Genomic DNA, 22,118 nt, shown 5'->3' on the forward strand with positions numbered 1-22,118 from the left:
GCAATTTAATTTACTCTAAGTTAAACATTTTACTTAGGTAGGTTGCTTTATGAATATGGCCCCTCGGTCGGTATTCATTAGACATCTTGTTCTTATCATATTGCTTTAATTTTTCATATTCAAATTAAAACAAAAGTAAAAGGGTTTTTAATTTTTTTTTATTGTATATTCAATAAAATCAATGACAATAAAGATTTCAGATATTATATCATTTGATCAGTTAGATACTTCACTTAAAGGAAAATGACAGCAGATAGGAAATGACTTAAGAAGTTTTATGACTACCAGCCCATATATAAATCAGTATTATATAATTGCTTTTTAGCATGTCTGTTTCACTAAGATTTTTTCAGGTATTTTGATATTAATCTGCGCCTAATCAGTTTAAACTTGGTCATTGCCCAAAACTTGCTAGAAATATTAAAATAAATACATGTACTCAGAGACAAAAGGCACACATGTAGCAAGGTCCTTAACTCTGTTAATCTGGCTTTAATAATTGTAAAGTTATGCTCCTTTTCCACTAAAGAATGACAATAGATGAATACTGGCTTACCCTTGTTGTTGTTGTTGTTGTTGTTTTGTTTAGTGTTGAATTGTTGAAACTGTTTTGTTTCATTGTTATATCAACCTGTTATGTCTAATTGTTAAATAATTATTGCAACCAGTGATAAAGTTTACCATTATAATTTATCTGTACATACACCATTGTTTTAACATTAAGTGATGTTTTATTTTATTCCTAGCATAAAATGCATTTGTTTAGATTATCCGGAGTTCAGTCTTTCATTATGTGTATTTTATTGTTTTGTTTATGTAAATCATTTTAATTGGGTATTATTAACTGGATGGTGCTTCACTTTTTTTGCTGTTTAGTCAGAATAATCAATATTTTATCATTTATTATAATAGGCATTTAATTCAGGTATTTGGCTGATTTCTGTATAGAACCCCTTGGTCCATTTGGAAATAATTAACGTGTATCATTTGTTTTTAGTATGATATTGTGAAAATTATAATATTTCTCTGGAACAATGTACGAGAATAGAAGCTATATATATAGGTGTAATATAACTTTTGTTTATTTCTGAATATGGTCTAATGATTAAAAATCAACATAAAATGCAATAAATACAAACATTCAAAAAAAAGTTGCTTTATTGTGGATTCATGTTTCTAATTGCCAGAAGTTTTGGTCTGCCTGCCTTTACACATTTCAATATTGGTTCCCAGCAGTTGACTACTATTTCACTGGCCCCCATAACTGTGTTTTGTAGGGAACCATATCAGCAAGGATGTAAACACAAAAGCAAGTTTAAACTTTTGGAAGAGTTTAAAATGTATGAAAAAATTGTTTATGGATTTATTATAAAACTTAAGTATATGATAAGCAATATAAGTACACATTCTGTTGGAAGTGAACTGATTAGATTTCAATTTTGATGCTTAGACTGTAAGTAACTAAGTACAATTAACATTAATACTGGATGTTTATGATTAATAATTTAATCATCTACTGTTTAATTGTTTCAATAATTATTTTGATAATCTATTTTGGTTTGTTTGTGTATTTAAAATATGACTCGTCATGAGAAAACCTGCCTTGAATGACAAGCATGTGAGATTTTAATGTTTTCTGAACAAGGAATTAAATCTGAACATTTCCATTAAGTTTTATCATATTCTACAATTAACATGTTCAGATGTACCCACTTTAATGTCTCTGCCATATAAAGAAAGGGGTGTCTCAGAAGTTTGTGGACTTTTCTCCTTACGTTCATAATATATATCGAAAAGAACAATTAATTTACCAAAATTTAATGTCTGTGATATTACTCTCAAAAATCTATCACTAATGACGGAGAGGTAAATTTTATACTGATTGATACAAAGGCACCAACACCACCGAGACGTCCGTTACAGTCTTTCACATCACTTGAAGTTATTTAATACACGTCAATTTTTCTGATTTAATCATCGGATGGTTATACACACTTTGTGGCGCGAGATCTTCTTACTGTAGGTATCTGTGCACCCTAAATTGTCAAATTGAGAAACAATTCTCTGTGTTTCCACCTTCAACTCGCATTTTCGTCTGTAGAGTTGGCATCAAATTCCTCAGCATAAAATGAAAAAGAAATGATAACATATTCTGTAAATGCTGGATCAAATTATTACGTACAATTAATCTCTAAAACACATAAAATGTGATTGTCTGCATAAATAAACATTTAATGAAGCTATATGATGCTATGTTGAGGATTTTGGTTAATGTTAATTGATATACCTTATGGTCTGTCCCATCAGGCATCTGGTGTATTAGGATCATCCCTCACCTATCCATAAACAACACAAGCATTTGCTTTTTACCCGATTTCATAACCTCGCATTTTTTGTTGGTGGAGTGTTGATTATCTTCAGGGCAGAAGACTGTTGTTCTGATTTGGGGTCGTAATGCCATAACCAGTTCCTATCTTGCGTTATGATGCCATCTATGGGGGAATGGCCACAATGTACATCGTCTGGGATGGATTGACGCCTGTCCTTTTTGTCCATACCACTAAAACACCTCATTTCTTAAAGGACTCGCATGAATTTAAACCTCTGCATAGGCGTTATCAATTGCACCTCACTAAAATGTAGCACTGCCTGAGTTTCATGTCACAACTCGACGTCATGATTTTCTTAAGTCTCTCTAAGACAAGAGGTTGTTGTTTCTGTACATGACAGTGTTACAACCATATAACAGGAAATGATGTTTTAAAATCGCATTGTGTTTTGGAGAAGACATCGATTGTAATTGGTAACATAAAATTCCTCTGTGCTTGGTTGACATTATTAGGTTTCCATAGAAACATACCGGTATGATAGGTTTAATATGAATGCAAATCCACCAATTTTAAATTTATTTTATTTCATGAAGACCAATAGTTGTTAGCCATTAATGACAAGTTAATTTATCCATTTAACCAAAACTTTTGTGAAAAGTCGACACACTTCTGTCACTCAGACACCGCTCAAATATAAAGATGTACGGATTCAATGAATAGTGACTTAATTTAAGTTAAGTCATTTTTCTGTATGGGCTTTTTAAACCACATTTACATATAAAACTCAGTATTCAGTAAGATGTAGCTTAGAATAATTGACTATGTTTGCTCAAATTAATATGATTTTAAAACTGGTATGTGTAGACCATCGGGCAATATTCATGTTTACAAAATCTAATAATATAAATATAGAAGGTAACCGGTTTACATATTATACAAAATGTAGATAAATTGATTATGAAATACTTTAGCGGACTATCAAAGGGAGGCTATATTTTAACTTTTTCTTGTAGAAGTACCCTATAATTTAACCTTTATGTGCAGATTATTTTCTTTAGAAACCTGTTGAACCATGGTTGAATATAAACATGGTCCATTGCCATACCATATCACTGTAATTGCCACAATTACACTTCTTGTGTTATTTGTGAAATACAGGCTGAATACACCCCAAATATTTGTATGTTTTAAATAACTTTAAAATCAGAGGCTAATCTACATGACAGAATGAAAATATTGTTTTGAGGTTGTTGATTTAAATGGTAATTACATTTCAAATAGGACACACATCTGGAAGTAATGGATAACTATGGATCCAATAATGCGCATTTAAACCAAGGTTACAGCCCAGATATTGAGAATACTTCAAGAATGGAGTCATCAATGACGGGGAATAACTCTGCATCACCAGAGAGGGGAGATGATCAACAATTCAGGGGCAGTAACTCCTCTTCTCGGGCCCACTTTGAGAAGAATCCATTGAGCCATTCCCATGGACACAACATCCACATGCCAAAACATGTGTATGACAGGTAACTGGACAATTCTTTCTTCCTTATTAGGCCATACCAAAATGTTTTAATGTTTGCGTCAACCCTTAGTACCTAAACCTATATAGCTATCCTGAAAAAACAAACATGCCCCGAAAATAAATATGAATACTAAATGAGTGACATCCAATGTAGCATAAAATTATAGACACCAAAGCCTCCTTAGTCCATTCACTCGTGGAAAATTATAGACACCAAAGCCTCCTTAGTCCATTCACTCGTGGAAAATTATAGACACCAAAGCCTCCTTAGTCCATTCACTCGTGGAAAATTATAGACACCAAAGCCTCCTTAGTCCATTCACTCGTGGAAAATTATAGACACCAAAGCCTCCTTAGTCCATTCACTCGTGGAATGCATCATTTTCTGTTACAATTCTTGAAATGCCTAGAATACTAGTACAAAGTTTGAATCATGTTGTTTACACTTGTGTTCTCTAGTTGGAATTATAGAACAGAACAGACTGTTTATTTGACTTATACAAGTGTACATCATCGTTATACATAATTATAGTTGCATATATAAATATATAAAATTATAACGAAAGGAAATTGTGTTGTTTTGTTTTTATTGGGAACCCCCAAACCCATCAGTCCGAGAACGCTAAACATAGAAACAATTTGGTATGGTCTTATCTGAAGAAGTTTATGTATTGTCATCATAGACTTGGTGTCGTGCAAACTACTGAACGGTGGGGGCCATTTCAATGAAGAATTTTCGTCATAACTTCAATAATCTTAAATCTGTATAAACATCACAAAAGGCAACACACTGATTGTTTTATTTCCCCACCTCTTTGTTCATATGTAGTATTTAATCCACCCAAATATATAGCAAAATGATGAAAAAACTACACCTAGATCATTTCAATACAGAACTACATGTAAAATGGAATGATTTTTATTAAAGGGTTCCAGGACACAACTGAGGTGTTTAAGATACAATATGATTGATTCATGACACTTGGACATTATACACATGTATTGTAGGCCCTTTTTTTTTACTTATTGACCATTATTGACTGAGAAAAACAGATGAGGGTTTGCATCAGCTTCCATTTGTCGCGTTATTTTATCATGTTTTTTATAACATCCTGATTATCAAACAAGTTTAATTGCTCACTTTAAATTTAAATTTATAACAGATAACATTGATAGAACTTTACTTTCTTCTGTTCAAAAGATTTAATAAAATCATCTGTATGTAATTTTTTTACTATGGATGACAAATAGGATGAAAAGATATTGTACAGATGTACTTTTATTAAACAAACATCATGTAATGTTCAATAACTTCCTTAAAAAAACTGATATGGCTCGATTTTGTTTAAACAGAAAAATTAGCATTTGTGTGCATGCCTGTTCAAATACATGCCTTTATGTTGACATAAAAAAAGTTGGCAGTAATACATATTGGCTGCAAATTTTAAGGTATCGGTATCTGCAAAAATGTAAGTCGTATTACAAGACGCTTGTCACATGGTGGAAATTACTGCAGTTAATGCATGGCTGTTTTTGCTTTTCTGCTGGTGGGTTGTAAAGTAAATATTTAAAGTACCAGTAGATGTCATTGTATTTGGCTTTGGTTTGCAAAAACTTCAACCTTATTGAAATCTAGAATAACATTCAAGACATTCACATGAAACTTTGTAACATTGACAATTTGTAGCCCACAACTCTTGCTTTAATAATTGTTGAGTCTTAACCCTTGTTTAACTAAAAGATAAACAGCTTGCTGTGCTCTGATTTTATATGATTTTGAGCCCTACCAAAGTTCTAACACAATGAACGTTGAGTATATAATTAATGAACTAGTATAGAATTCAAACAATATACATTGTAATTGAAGGAATATGGCTGCAATGTATATCTGAATAAGTTAGCCTTTCCTAAATCCCTTTTGGAGTATGACTAGGAGACAGTGATCAAAACAGGCTTTATGAATTTTTATCTGATAAGTAATATGTTTCCTGAGAACAGTGAAGTTTTTTACCATTTTCGGGCTGATTTAAGTTCTACATCATTTCCAAATGAATGCTTAAATATTCCTTCCTTTTTTCTTAAAAGGTAAAATGGAATCCCCAATTTATTATTTCTCCAAATATTGGATCCCCTAACTAATTAGTATCATTGTGAGTAAAACAATTTTTCTCATCAAAATAGACAAGATGTCCCAGACAACATATTATTATTAAGCTATAATCTTTGCAGTTGTTTTCTAGTTAAACTGTGTCAGATAGAAGTCACATAACATAATTGCAATTAGGGCAATGTGAAAAAGTCATGAAACTGTTGCCCCAAATCATGATTATCAAACAACAGATAAAGTAATAAATGTGGTGCCGGCAAACAAATGGAGTCAAACAAATCTTTTGAAAGTTAACTAAATAGTAACAAAAAATGGATACATAATACTCAAAAACTGTGTTTAAGTGATAATCGGGAATAGAATTACCTGCTGAAAGTAAAGAATATCATCCTCCTGTAAAGCCAGTCCTACTCGTAATTAATAAGCATTATATCAATTTTAATAAAATATGTCTTTTTGACTAAAATTTGGAAATCAAAACTTGAAATGAACAAGAATGCATTATAAAGATGGACTGTAAGACATGATAATGTCCGTTCTTTAAGAATTCACTCATTCTACCATACAAAGGCGGCATTGTGGTCCCATGTTTTGATGAAATAACACTGTTTTCAATTCTGAAAAGTGATAAAAGCAGGTGACTTATTCAATTTATGGAATTCTAGTATTATGGAGTGCCCAATATTCCTACAGCAGTTCTTAAACAATTCAGAATTTTGAAAATCTCCTTTTATGAGTGAGTGACCCCTCCTAAAATGTACACCTATAGCTACATGTATGCACTTCGTGACCCCTCCTAAAATGTACACCTAGCTACATGTATGCACTTCAGATGACCTTGTTAACTTTAATATATTTTTGATTTACATTCTTGAAACAACTTGCTCAATTGCTCAGAACCCTTTTAAGGTCAACAATTCGAGATCCTAGTTATTTATGATATGCTCATATATTTGATTGAAACAGGTACAGCTGAAACTGTCCAGGGAAATACTGCAGATCACAAGTGTATCAATTAAACTTCCTATTAGATTATGAAAGATTTCAGAGTTAACAACCCAACAAAGTTCTGAAAGGTCAGCCCATTCGTCCTCCATTGTGAAATCCATCAAAAGAATAGTTCTTTTTATTATATGCTTTCTGGTGGTTTATAGAGATTTATCAGTGGAATAAAAATGTTATTTCACTGCTTCAAACACAGTGAAATAACATTTTGATATTTCTAACTGTTATGAAATTTTTGCCCACTTTATCCAAATCAAACGTCAGCGTGCAAATGGCTGGGAAACAAATTCAACAACATCATTTTCAAAATGATGTTACGTTTGCATACCATTCATTTTACTGTTTAATATTGTTTGTTTTTTTGCAAGATTGCAATAAATTTCACTTCATGAACACCAGTTCTAAAGAATATATTTAGCCTGGGCTACAACCCATATTTAGTCCTACAACCCATGTTAATGTCCTATTTATCTGGGTCCCCAGAGACATACGAGTGGATTGTTGATTTCGTCCCATTAGCAGACCACAATATCATGGATCCTTTCCATGCTGATGGATGCTGTGAAGGCCACATTTGTTTGCAATTATTGTGACATTGCCATAATGTTCAATGTTGGTATTTGAACTTCAACAATGCTGTGCTTTTGTGTACACAAAATAATACATTTTAAGTCATTGTGAGAAGTTGACCATAGAAAGAAGGTCATTCTATTGGTATAGCCAGTGTCATGCCTGTATGCATGTATAATATGCTCTTATTAGATAGATTAGCCAAGATTGTGTTGCAAATTAGGAAAGTTAAGATTTCAACAGTGACTTGTATGTTTGAATGATTTATGGAATCCTGATTGGTTTTTATGTGAGATGAAATACATATGTGTATGCATCATAGATTTTATTAAGAATTTATATCTTGAACGTTTTTGTGATGTATATTTACACTATTCAGGACATAGTTAGAAAACAAAAGGTTATAAATGGAGACTGTGATGAATACACTTACATATCTTCAGTTTTATGAATAAATTTAATGAATAACTTGTCATGTAGGTTAAATTACATGCCTGGGATTGTAGTTAAACATTTGAAAAGGACTTAAGAAATGTGAATAAGTAAGATCTATATTTGGCAATGTGACTGGATATATTAATATATTGTACACCATACTGACGACTGAAGATCGTGACAAGAGGTCAAAATGTCGTCCATCCCTCTCTTAGTCAACCACAGGTAAAGTTGAAATTGATCAACACTTGATAACATCAACCATGATGTACGTCAAAGTTATTGAACACAGTAAACATGTAGCTATACTTGAAATTGATTTTGTTTTCCAAATGCAGAAACAACACCGTGTTTAAAATTATATTTTGTCAAATGGAATAGCAGTATTTAAACCTGCTATATGTTTATAGTCAGCTGTATTGATTTTAATCAGGTGAAGTTAACAAAATCTTATCGGGAACACTCAGCTGATTAGAGGTTATAAATTTGCAAAGCTTGTTAGAGGGTTTTAAAGCTGCACTCCCACAGATTGAACGTTTTGACACTTTTTTTTATTTTTTGTCTTGGAACGAGCCAATTTTCGCAAAAATCCATGGAAACCAGTTATATCAGACTGCTGACAAGAAAATCAGATCACAGATTTTTATATTTAAGTTCATTCATTTATCTAAGCCATAACACATTAATTTTCAAACAGAATTATGAAAATCTAATATTTTGTCAGCAATCTTTTCATTGGTTTGCAGATATTTATGTAAAAATTTGCTCTTTCCAAGACAAAAAAAAAGTTGTTAAAAGGGTGAATCTGTGAGAGTGCAGCTTTAAGTATGCATTTACCAGTGCAACTGTTAATCACATTGAACCATTGATTTTGGTTTATACATACTAATTAACTTTAACCAATTAGTCTACATTCAATTTAATGTTTGCATGAAATGCACAAAAAGTTTTCAGTATAGTTAATTTATCATGATTTTGTGGGAGTAGATATGTTTTGCCAACAAGTATCTTACGGATTACTGTAATGATATACCAGTTCATCTTTTATTTGATCAGATTACAAATTTTAGCCGGATAAAGATTCTTTAGTGTTCTGTTAAAAATTTAAATTGTCATACAGAAGTACAAATATAGAAGTATTTTTGAAGCAGCACATCTGGAAAAGGAAACTTCTGAAATAATTTGTTTGATTTTAGTTTGGAAAATGCTTACATTTAATTGGACAGATATGCACCTTTTTCTTAGTGGCGCAAAACAATTATACCATATTGTAGAACTTCAATAGATGATCTTTTTATGAAAAGTGAACTATATTCATGTTGATAATAACCCAATAAGAGAAGACTGCTTCCTCCTGGTGGATTCTGAGTGAGAGCTACTGAGACTAAAGGTTACTATTTGTCGGTGATTCCTTCTACATGTATGCTTCACATTGTAATTGTTCATGAAATAAATATGTTTAATTCAAACATCGCAAAATTTATTAATATTATATATTGACAGGCTTAGGGCAGCATTTTGCAAGGCAAAAATAAATAAATATATATTATTGTTAAAGCATGCTACCCTTGAAAGCCATTGTGAGAGGGTATGCATTCTGTTTACACGTGATTAATTTTTTGCATCCTAGCTAACAGTGCTGTAATGAAAGAATTGCTTCAGCATTTGTTTGATGTGGGAAACATAGTTGTTTGGTGTTCGCATATTTTTGTGGAACAATGACAATCGAGGATTTACCCCATCTACTGTAGCTCCATATCATGTGAAGCAGACATGAAGGTGAATACAAACATTTATTATGTCTCCCCCATTCATATTATTTTTGCCCTGTCCGTCAGTCTGTACGTCACACTTCGTTTCCGCTCAATAACTATAAAACGCTTAGACCCAGGAACTTCATACTTGTGTGTTGGTTGGTCATGACTATTAGATGACCTTTATGATTTTATGATCAGTAGGTCAAAGGTCAAGGTCACAGTAAACTTCAGGGGGAAAAAAAACGGTTTCCGCTCAATAACTAAAGATCCTTTGGGTTCAGGAACTTCATACTTGGTATACTAGTTGTTCATGATTAGTAGATGACCCCTATTGATATTGATATCAAAGGTCAAGGTCGCGGTTACCTTCAGAAAAAAAGGATATGTTGGTGTGACCTTAAGCTTAAAAATGGTTTCTGCTCAATAACTAAAGAACGCTTGTACCCAGGAACATCATACTTGGTAAGCTAGTTGGTCATGACCAGTAGATGACACCTATTGATTTTGAGATCAGAAGGTCAAAGGTCAAGGTCACCATGACCTTGAGGTGAAGAAACGGTTTCCGCTCAGTAACTAAAGAATGCTTGCACCCAGGAACTTCATACTTCGTATGCAAGTTGATCATGACTAGTAGATGACCCCTATTGATTTTGAGATCAGTAAGTCAAAGGTCAAGGTAACCTTGCCCTTGAGGTAAAGAAATGGTTACCGCTCAGTAGCTAAAGAACGCTTGCACCCAGGAACTTTAAACTTGATATGCAAGTTGGTCATGAAGATGACCCCTATTGATTTCGTGATCAGTAGGTCAAAGGTCAAGGTCATGATGACCTTGAGCTGAAAAATGGTTTCCGATCAATAATTGAATAACACTCGCGCCCAGGAACTCCATACAATACAAACTTTGTTTACATTTTCCAAGATTAATCAACACTTTCTTCTCTTCACTATTTAATACGGGTGAATAAATCAAAATTCACTGTTGGTTCATCCAAAATTACAAATTTCATGCCCATCATTTATTTTTTCTCAGCTACGACCACACAATAGGGGAGACGAGCGTTTTTTCAAAAATGCAATCTCTAATTTTAATAGTGAATATTTTGACAGTCCTCATAATTTAGTGAAGTTTTCTATTTGCTATAGTTTACTGTTCGCTCTGCACATGCGTAAAGTAACTATGATTGACAGCTTAGGTTGCCATTGTCTCAGGAGGCAGTTGAAGCTTACATCATGAACCCAAATTTAAAATAGATGTGTAATCACCTATCAAATTGTATTTACAACTACTGGTAGTCAGTACACATTTAAAATATTTTTGTGAAAATGTTCAAATAAAAATTCAGTAATTGCGTTAGATCTTCTTTTATGATTTTCTTTCTAATAAACAACCAAGCAAGCACAATTCAGTACCAAAATGTGTTTTTTTTGTTGATGTTCAATTTCATGCAAAAATAGATCAAAATAGCATAATTGAAAAGAGCATATTAACATCACTATGAATGACAGAATTAACAATATCATCCCAGTAACTATACTATGCAAACGTATGGAGGTATTTGTAATAATCTAAATATGTACAATTTGTTGATTTTTAACCAAAGGTACCGTAAATGTTCATCTTTCAGCTTTTCCCTTATTGTACAACCAACAATTGAATTTATTTTCTATTATGAAATATTCTCAAAGCTGCAACAATTTACCATTGCATGGCACTGATTTAATTAAGCTATAATGATTGTGCAATTATGCTTTCGTGCCAAAATACCACATGACTACATAAGAGGGCGGAGCTAGTGAGTCGAACTAGTGCGAACAATAAGTGCTTTCTCGGCCTACAGCCTTGCTGCGCTTGCTCCATTCCATGTAGATGGCCAAAATGAACTCCGACATATACAAGGATGTGAAACATGATAAAAATGACATAAATTTGTTAATCAGCTTGTGGTGGATGGATTGGGATGGAAAAGTTTATTGACATTGATTTTGTCACACTGCCTTTTTTCTCTCACTTGTGTTAGAATTTTTTTATCCTATTTATGTTTGATAATATTACTGTAATTTTTTATTTCATATTCCGTTTACTACATATGCTATTTTGAGTAATTATAATTACAATTAAGTGTTTCTGACATTTCTGATAAGATTTTTACTGTTTCTTTTTCTTAATTATTATCACCTTAATTGTCTCGGATCCCATTGCTTAGACTTGACTGTTCAACACTTCTGAATGTTCTCAGACATCGTTTACTTGACTCTTTTGACAATGCCATTTTTATTGACACTTCCTTATAAATCTTCACTGGAAGATTTTTATCATTTAACTCTCTTTGGTAACTTCTGCTCTTTCAATGTAACACATTTTTCATAAATAATGGAAAAATATGGAATGAATCAACTTTGAAATAGACCGTAGGAAATAAATAGGAAATTAATTACTGTTAATTGTTTAGTAACTTAATACTTTGTTTACTTAGGAAACAGTGTTGAAGTTGCTTTTATTGTGATAAGATCATTAAAGATGAGAAAATTCACTAACATTTATAAATTGTTATCACATGGACTCTAGGATGTTTTTTTAAGTGTTTGGATTTATTTTTAAACTATTATAGTTTGATTTGGATTTAATAAAGAACATATTTTGAACATCTTAACTAACTTTCGTTTGAAATTGAAAGTTTTTAATCATTATTCTTATTTCAACAAGAACTCGACGGTTGTGCCAGCTAATTCCCCAAATTAATGGCAAACTGCTTGTGCCAATTTGAGACTCAGACTCAGTGACCCCCTTCTGTTTTTTGGGTGTATATATCCTGTCCTGACACGGCACGACTTAACAGGGTTGCGGGGTGGCATATTCACATACCTCTGCATATTTGATCCTGCATTGAGAAAGTTAGAATAAAAATACACTGTAGTTCTGGGTGGATTTTAAGGGTGAAGTTTTTCTTAAAAGTAATAAAGTTAATGATTGTTTTTGGGACCATTTACTGGATATCAGTGGATATATGAGAAAAACAAGGTGAGCGATCTGTTGGATTCTTTTCCTGGGGTATGATATTTCTTCTGATGAAGTAAGGTTTCGGCAGGGGGATATTATTTTTGCGTTGTCTGTCCGTCCGTAACATTTTTTCCGTATTGGAACCATATTGTGCTACGGATTTGTCAGATGATGTTCAAACTTGGCCAGAATGTCCCCCTTGATAAAATCTCCATTGTCTGTAAATGTGGGTCACATGGGCTCAAAAGCTTGGTCACGAGGTCAAATCTTAGGAAAATATTTGGAACACACTAGAGACATAACATTTTGTCCAATACTTATAAAACTTGATCAGAATGTTTTCCCTCTTGAACTTAAGGATAAATTTGAAATTAGGCATACATGCCATATTTCTGAGAGGCTTCCCAGGGGATTTTGGTCTGAATTCCAGGAGATTTTGATATTACACCAGCGGATTTTTACGCTGCGAAATTTTGCGCAATATCTGCATTTATAATATAAGAATAAATACAGAAATACACTCTAATTACAATAATTTTTGGACTTAGTCATCATGGTCCTTCATGGAATTTTCACACCCATAATGTTATGGATGCTTTCCACTGTCAACCTTAAGCAAGTAAAATTTAAATTCCAGGGGATATGGATCCCCTGGCGGGGGACCAGAGGATGGGTCGGAATTCCGGGGGATTTTTTCCCCCGCTGGGGGATATGGCATGTATGATAAGTTCATGTGGTGTCAAAATCTAGGTCACTAGGTCAAATGTTAGAAAAAAACAATGAAGTGGTTATATTTATGGACCATTCTTAGCTGAACTAAAGGTTTTAGATAGAATATATTTTTTAACTATGGGTCACTTGGGGTCAAAAACTAGATCCCTATGTTGAATCTTAGAAAAACAATCAAGAGGCACATTGCTTCTGTTTGGAGCCATATCTCAGTATGGATTGCCATTCATACCACAGTGGCTGTCATACATGGAAGATTTTCTCGTAAAAACAAGGACAAACATCAACACAATCTTCAATGCTGTAAAGAGAATTTTGATCATAAACTTATTCCTACTATCAACTTGTTTCAGCTTCATAAACAAAGAAAAAAAAACAATGTGTCAAAAACTACACATGTTGAAATGTCAAAATATGTGGTCATATTGCCTCAGTTTCCAACCCGTACAGAATGGGGCATGCCTTGTCAGTAAACAAAAATTATCTCACACAGTGCTAGACTTGCTAGAAGTTTAATTTCCGTAAAGACCTCCAAATAAACAATACCCTTTTATAACTTATCTCACTGGAAACAAAATAAATCGTGCATTCATTAATTCATTAACAACTTTCCAGAATAAAAACAGGTTATTGTTTATGATATGAGGAAATAAACCACAATTATATGAGGTAGCATTTACTAGAACAATAGTTATGATTCTCTCTTGTATAAAGTTTACTACAGAGGAAGAATAAACCGTATCAGCTGTTCTGGTGATTATGTTTTATTCATTACATTCATTGGAGTATCAATACTTCATGTGCCTCAATTGATAAGAAAAAAAAGATCCTACTACTTAGTATTATTAATGAAAACAAACTAAGTTCTTTTGTGGATTGCATTGTTGTGAGTAAAAGTTTTAAAGTAAACATGCTCATATCAGGAAAGCTAAATGTTTCAAACCAAACTGTTTTATACTTTTGCTGGTTTTTAAAGTTAATTTTTGAAATATTTTCATTCTTTGATCAAATGCAAACATATTTTTCAGTGCTAATATGTGATAACGTTTGTAATTTTTCAATATACATGTGGGTTGTGGAAATAAATGGATTTTCCTTCTAAACTGCCTTTTCCTCAGTTTAAGTATCATTTGGGTATACCTCCCTTCTCATAAATAACATTCGATAAGCAGTTTGACTTAGGATCAAAGGAGAAATGGAAGATTAGATAGCTTCATACTTTGATATTAGTTTCAGCTAACTGGCTTTCAACCAAGAAGCCAGCTTAAACTATGAAAGCATTTTTTTCTTGACCGGAAAGGAAAAAGGGATATAAACTTCACATACTTAAAAAATGATATTTGCTGGAAAATAACAGTAATAAATGCTGATTTTAATTGCATATAAAACTTTCATTTCATGAGAATGAAAACATACTTGTGGTGATATATTCAGAAACAATAGTTTTTGTTTGCAGGTACCCAAACAGAATGGGTGACCAGCCTTATTTGGAGGACAAACCGGACAGTGCTAGAGGCTGGCAGCAACAGGGGGATGATGTACCCATCGATATTGAGATGCACACACTGTACATTCCTAAGCATGATGGCGGAAAGACTTTAATGCGTCGGCGTCGGACCTCCTCCAAGCGGAGGTCGTCGTCACGGAAAAAAAAAAATGAGCACATGGACATGAATGATCTCCTTGATGATGAAGACAACCACCTGCTGCCAAGTCTCCGCATGCAGCGCAGGCAGCGGATCAAGTCACTGAAGGGTTGGTAGTCGATTTTGGTCTGATTTTGACCAGATTAAATGATTACTTGTGTATCATTTTCATTGGATTTGGTTTTGTTGTTGACAAAATGGAGATATATTTTGTTAGGTATTTGCTCCTTGTTAAATCCTCAATAAATAAAAATTACTCCACAAAATTTATCAAATATAAAAAATTATGAACAGTTGTCAAAATTAGCGCTAGCCCCAAATGCTGCTTTGATCAAGTACTTTTCAGCCTTCTTTATATTCTTAATCTAATAAAGCAGGGCTTATTCAAAAAAATTATGCCTATGCACTATCGTATGATTATGGAATTGTTCATCAGAAACTTTAATTTTGATAAATATATATTTTTCAATTTATATATAAAGACTAATTTATTTCTTAAAAATATACTCTGATGTTTTTGAATGTATACATACTGCTGGAAGATAACCTGATTTGCATACAGTGGGTTATGGTACCCATCCCCGGACTCTCTGCAATTTTAATGAGCCTGAGGAAACTTGAAACCAACATAAGGCTGTGATATCACAGTTTGTATTATTTTCAAAGTCCTATAGTACACAGATGAATTTTCAATGAAATTTTATATTATTGTGTAGAGTTTTAAAGTTGGTCAAATATCTGACTTGAAGCAAGAAATTACAAACAAAATTGTTTTGTTTATAAGCCAAATTATTTTGTTAATGCAAATAAACGTCTTATATATCATCACATTATTTCCCATACTTGAACAGACCGTCGCCATGACCTTGAGGATGAAAAGCGAGCGGAGGACGAAGAGGAGGAGACACTGAAGCAGCGTTTTCAGAACATGAAGAATAGGGACGACATCGGCACCTCCCACCTTGCTGACCTCCTTCGGTCCTCGACGTTACGCAAGATGAAGAAAATGACTGACTGGAAAGAACCAAGGGTAGGTTATAGGTTATACACTATTAAGTAATTTCCCTATACATTTCAATGTTAATAGGCAAACTTCAGATTGACAAAAATGCCATTTGAACTGTTTCATGTATATGTCAACCATACAATTCCTTCAAATTCAGTTCAAAATCAATTGATTTAAACAATAATACAGGATTGTCATTTTTCTCTTAAAAATATTCACTTGCTTTTTCAAGCATTTTTGTTGCATCAGGCCAGGAGTTAGCGTAATTCTAGTCCAGCAGAAACGTCCACTTAATCTCTGGATGTATTCATGATTTTGTTCTCTGATTGCAGGTATTGGACTGAATTTAAAGTACAACAAATATAATTTATGTGCATGACTCAGACTTAAACAAATCATCAATCTAATGTAGCATTTTCAATCTTAAATATAGAGAGTGCATCCTGGGCCACGTCCTGGTACTTCGCATTTAGTTATAATGTACCTATTGCTGTGTGCAGCACTCATCCATTATAATGGCTGGAATATATCATCGATTATTGTCTGGTCAATGCACATGTAGGACTGATATTTGATAAGATGTGTTTCTTTTTCTGATGCCATTGTTTTACTGAATGATGTTCCACTGGAGATCAGCTTAGTTTTATGAAATGCACAGAGCAAACAGTGATAACAATTTGATAAATACTGGGTAGTCATCTTGGGTATCGTTTTCCAGGCAGATATTCATTGCCCTGTCTACTTTAAATAAGTGATGGACATTGTTTGTCAGCGTTGTAGAAAATAATCCTCTTGATTATGAAATTTGGAATAGTAGTCAGAAATTTTGTAAGAAGTATTAATCATTTCAAGACTTAATGGGGAAATGCTTCTCCCAGAGCAGTAACATTTGAAAGCTAACAAGGAAGCAATGACTGCTATTATTCAGCCACAAAATATTATACAAATTTCAGTCAATTTATTTGTAGTCTTATTTATTCTGTTGTCATTTTCCAGGTGTTTGAACCAAAACATAATAGGGTATGGGTGAAAACAACAACTGTCTGCAATACAGTCTTGTCTATCTTGACATAGTTGATCATAGCTATAACTAGTCCTTTCTAAAATATTTTTTAAAAATCTGTGACAAAAAAGTACTTAAAATTGCATATTTACTATTCTAACTTATGTACAGAGATTGAAAATTATATTTCTATATTAAAGTTTAATATGAAAAGCACATTAAAACATGCTCTTCTTTCTAGCTTCTTCTTTATGACTAACTGTGTGTGTGAAGACAATAGTTTATTGATCACTTCCAAACTGTCTTTATTAACAAGAATTAATAAAGTATATGCAAGGTCAACTACAGTATATTATGTATACTTTATTAGTGCTATGAAAAAAATTGTGAGTGCTGTAAAGTAATCATCCTAACTGTCCGCACCAACACCAAGGATTTATGTGTTTTACTATCAAACCTGTATTAAGTGGCCACACTGGGAAGAGGTCAAATTGGCTTCTCATGATAGTTGTCCACTTAATGTAGGTTGGACATTGCTGCCAATATTTTTTAAATGACAATTGTCCATCTAAACCACCACCAACACAACCAGCATTATCATATCATTAAAAAAGTTCAAATACAATTATAGATAAGAAAACTTTATTATTTATGTTATAAATGAAATGCAGTAGATAAATATATACCCATACATCTATGTAATAAATAGCAAAAACAAGCAAAATATCACCAAAAATCAGTCCACGATTACATACACAACTACGCCAGAAACAGTGACAAGATGAGCACATGCATTATAAACAATGAATATCAAAGTTCATTGAGTTCCTCATGTCCCATATTCGTTATCTGTCTTTTAGCGTTTAGATTACCACTACTCTCATATTCCTCCACAATTACACGCTTACGCTTAAACAAGAAATTGAATTGTGTTTGTCAACAGCTAAATTCCTTGGCAACACTTCTTGCAGTATGATCATTTTCTATTACTTTTAACCCAACACGTTTTTTTCAGAGTCAAACAATTGCGATTTGTTTAACGTCGCCCAAGATCAAAATATAAAGGAAATGACACGCATTACAATGTATATATTGTAAAAATAGAAAGATACGCACTTTGAAAATTGATATTGAAATTAATACAAATCATAATTTCAGTGCAATCTGTGAATTCATAATGTATTTCATCTCCCGTTGACTAAATAGTTAGTTGAAGTAACATAATGTATATAGATCATCTCCTCTTGACTAAATAGTTAGTTGAAGTAACATAATGTATATAGATCATCTCACGTTGAATAAATGGTTAGTTAAAGTAACATGATGTATAGTGATCATTCTGTTGATGACCAAATTGTTAGTTCAAGTAACATAATGTATTTCGATCATCTCCTGTTGACTAAATTGTTAGTTCAAGTATCATGATGTACTTTGATCATCTCACGTTAACTGAATGGTTAGTTAAAGTTACATTATGTATTTTGATCATCTCCCATTGACTAAATTATTAGCTAAAGTTACATGATGTACTTTAATCATCTCCCATTAACTGAATGGTTAGTTAAAGTTACATGATGTACTTCGATCATCACCTGTCGACTGAATGCATTTTAATGGCTAGTTAATGTAACATAATGTCTTTCAATCATCTCCTGTTGACTGAATGGCTAGTTAAAGTAACACAATGTATTTCGATCATCTTCCATTGACTAAATGGTTAGTCGCAGCCATCCCACTTCTATAAAATTTCCTTCATTGTATGTAAGATCTAGGTATATTTGTGATTTAGCAGCCCTTGCAATTTCTATATTATAAATTAAATTCGAAAAATATGGTAAAAAAATGTTTGTTTTGTAACTAATGTGCAACATTGAAGAGTTGTTGATTAAATCGTCACCTTATTGCAATAACTCAATAACTGCATAATATTTTCAAAATAACACAACTGTACTTTAGATTGCTGGCTTACTGCTTCTTTAAATAAATAATCTGCTATTTACAGAGAATGGAAAGACTGAAAAGACGAAAACGTGAACTATTGTCACGATTTTCAGTATGGCTGACGTCATTCAAAATCATTGAAGGTTAGTATAATGTATTGAGTTTCATGATTTATCATGTCATTGAATTACCCCTTCATTCTGAAATGCTACACTTGAGGTATGGTGCGCTCCATTGACCTGTTTTATTTGAAGTAACTGTAATTGAATGAGACTTTTGGGCGAAAAAAGATTGAAACTTAATCTTAGTTTGTTCATTTGTACTGGGTATCTTTTTTTGTATTGCTTGTTGAATAGAAAAAAAATGTACATGTTTTTTTCTACGTTTCGAAAGATAGATGCAGCTGGTAGCATTTATTCAAAAATTAGTGAATAGCATAGTATTAGCAAAAGACTTGAAAGCCTTTTAAAGCGTGAATGGCTTAAAAAATTACTTACACATACAATTGAGCCTTGTTTTCGTTCACCAGTCAATGTTCTACATGTACATTCTACTACAGTAGTATCTCCTTATTAAATTATGCTAGCATATTTTTCACGTAAAACCAAATTTGGTTCAAATTGACTAGCAGCAAATGCTGATTTTGTTTCACAGGCAAGTTTGGGACTGCAGTGATGATTTATTTCCGCTTCATCCGCTGGCTCTTCTTCCTCAACCTATTCCTAACCCTTGTCTGGATCTGTGTCATTATCATCCCCTTCCTGGCCCAGGGATCCATCTCATTTTCCCAGACTGTGAACATCCCAACCATAAACTCCACCAACTACCACGGTTTGGCCACAAACTGCACGAATGAATATCACGTGTACAGTAGCACTATACAGAAGAAGGATTCGACATTTGAAAAAGTGTTGGATGTCCTGCAGGGAACTGTAAGTTCAAGTTTGTTTGTTTGTTTATTAAGGGATGTTATGTATGCAATGACTCAGTTTAATTCACAAAATAACATGATACATGTAACACAGCTGATTGCAAAATGAATGCGTATCAGAATGAAGAAAGTTTCAGTTTGATATTAATCATAAAAAGATATTCTGATTTTACAATCTGTAAAAATCATTAAAATATTTAAGAACAGATGGTAGAACGTAACCATATAGGTCTGTGTTTCATTGCTTGTATTTCAGGGTTGGATGGAGCGCACAGTGCTGTTTTACGGATACTACTACAATAGCACACTTAAGGAGGGGCATGAGGATTACTACAACTACAACATGGGCCTGGCATACCTTCTCTCATTTGGAGTTTCTTTCCTTGTATGTCTCCTGCTCATTGTGAGGAGGTGCGTGGTTATGTTAATTTTGGAAATTTCTAGCCTCATGGGAATTTTAGAAAATATTATATTAGTCAGATATGACTTGTGATTTCAGTTTTTCATATATGTTAAGTTTATTGTTAAAATTTAATACGTAAGGTTTAGCGTCTCTTAAAGAATAGACAAACTTGTGAAAGGGCAAAGAGTGTTGTATAACCGTACACCTTTGAAATGCATGGTCTGCTATAAAAGCATTGGCAACAAGTCAAACATGCTGGGTTGTAAATGTTTTTTTTTTACATTCCTCCAGTTCAGCACAGTCTGTGAAAACAACATTTGGTTTGGAGACATCAGTGGCAGCCTACACTAACAGGGTTATTGCGGGCTGGGACTTCGCCATCTCCAATAAGAAGGCTGCCAAGGTCAAGAAGGCAAACCTATACTTTGAATTCAAGGTAAATACCATATATCATTGAATATAGGATGTTAGTATATATATAGAACGCACACAAAAAATGCGTGAAAAAAGGAAAAAAATCTTCTTATCCCAAATATGGTATATAGGACGCAATGAAAAAATATGTTAAAATCGGTAGATGCCATTTTTTTTCAAAATCGGCAGCTGCCATATTTGTTTTGACGAATTTTATTGAATCATGAAAATTGCAAAGGTTATTAAACAGTACAACACATGTACATAAGCTATAAAATATAATTCAATAACAATGCTACACAGCACATAGTTAATTGCAATACTGTATAGAGTAATCAATAAACAACAATAATAGATATGTCATCCCGATGTCGCTCACTGCGAAGCCCTCAAATTATTTGTCGTCGCCACTAATTGGAACAGCCATATATTGTACCCCCTTAAATGTTCTCAACACCAAAGTTAAGTAGTTCAAACACGTGGGTCGAGCAACAGTTTGTACGATTGGTTGTAAGCTCACAGTCGTATGGTAGATATAGATGGAGTTTTTCCCACCTTTACATATTGACAGTGCACAATGATGCCACTTCACATGGTGCATGTCAATTTGTTTTAAATACAGAATCATACTAAGTTAAAACTCGTAAAATTTCGAAACATTAAAATAATTAACCACTTTTATTTTATTATCGTCTGCTGATGCCAACCGTACCTGATTTCTACTGCTGTTATAACTAATTCCATCAATCAATGTGAGTAGCATCCCTTAATGAAATGAATTTACGATATACTTCAAATGTTATAAGCAAAAATTATCATAAAATTATTGTTTTAATACGATCATATGTTTTTAGGTTGATAAAAATCACCAACTCTAGATGGTGAAAACCTTATTTTAATGGTCACACTGATGATGAATGCATAGAAAAATTATAAGTCAATTTTATAACAAAAGAACAAAAGCCATCTTGCAACCCAAAATGAATACTCTAGCAACGTCATATTATAATTATATATCATGTGTTTCCGGTATGGATAGAAAAATCTAACCCGAGGGCACACGCGTAAGCTGGTAACGAGGCTTGCCAAGCTTCTCGCCACACAGCGTGCCAGAGGGTTGGATTTTCGATCCGGACCAGAAATACATGATTTATATTTTTTCTTGCATATCTGAAATTATCAATCTGTGGAAAAATTTGAAAACAAACTTTTGTACATTTCACCAAAATGTGTGTGTGATGTTGTTTACTGAAGTCATAAAGCGCAGTAATTTTAAATCACTATTGACGTCAAATTGCTCATCTAAAAATCA

At 33.1% G+C, this 22,118-nt stretch overlaps 1 protein-coding gene across 7 annotated transcripts in view; it reads left to right on the top strand.

The window, feature by feature from the left end:
• The first annotated feature begins 1,137 nt into the window (after positions 1-1,137).
• Positions 1,138-22,118, top strand: part of LOC128206238 (transmembrane channel-like protein 7) — a 31,651-nt gene continuing 10,670 nt past the window's right edge. The window contains exons 1-9 of one of the 7 annotated variants that reach the window (XM_052908576.1): positions 1,138-1,340; positions 3,612-3,862; positions 14,919-15,217; positions 15,960-16,138; positions 17,111-17,134; positions 19,120-19,201; positions 19,713-19,990; positions 20,246-20,400; positions 20,684-20,828. In XM_052908576.1, coding sequence (XP_052764536.1) covers positions 3,630-3,862; positions 14,919-15,217; positions 15,960-16,138; positions 17,111-17,134; positions 19,120-19,201; positions 19,713-19,990; positions 20,246-20,400; positions 20,684-20,828 — 1,395 coding nt within the window. In that variant the 5' untranslated portion in view covers positions 1,138-1,340; positions 3,612-3,629. Of the gene's footprint in view, positions 1,454-3,259; positions 3,863-7,909; positions 8,204-12,278; positions 12,755-14,918; positions 15,218-15,959; positions 16,139-17,110; positions 17,135-19,119; positions 19,202-19,712; positions 19,991-20,245; positions 20,401-20,683; positions 20,829-22,118 lie in introns of those variants that run through there. The other 6 variants (XM_052908611.1, XM_052908586.1, XM_052908602.1 and 3 more) reach the window with 6 other exon arrangements.

This window comes from Mya arenaria, chromosome 2 (assembly GCF_026914265.1).
Source record: "Mya arenaria isolate MELC-2E11 chromosome 2, ASM2691426v1".
Classification (NCBI taxonomy): Eukaryota; Metazoa; Mollusca; class Bivalvia; order Myida; family Myidae; genus Mya; species Mya arenaria.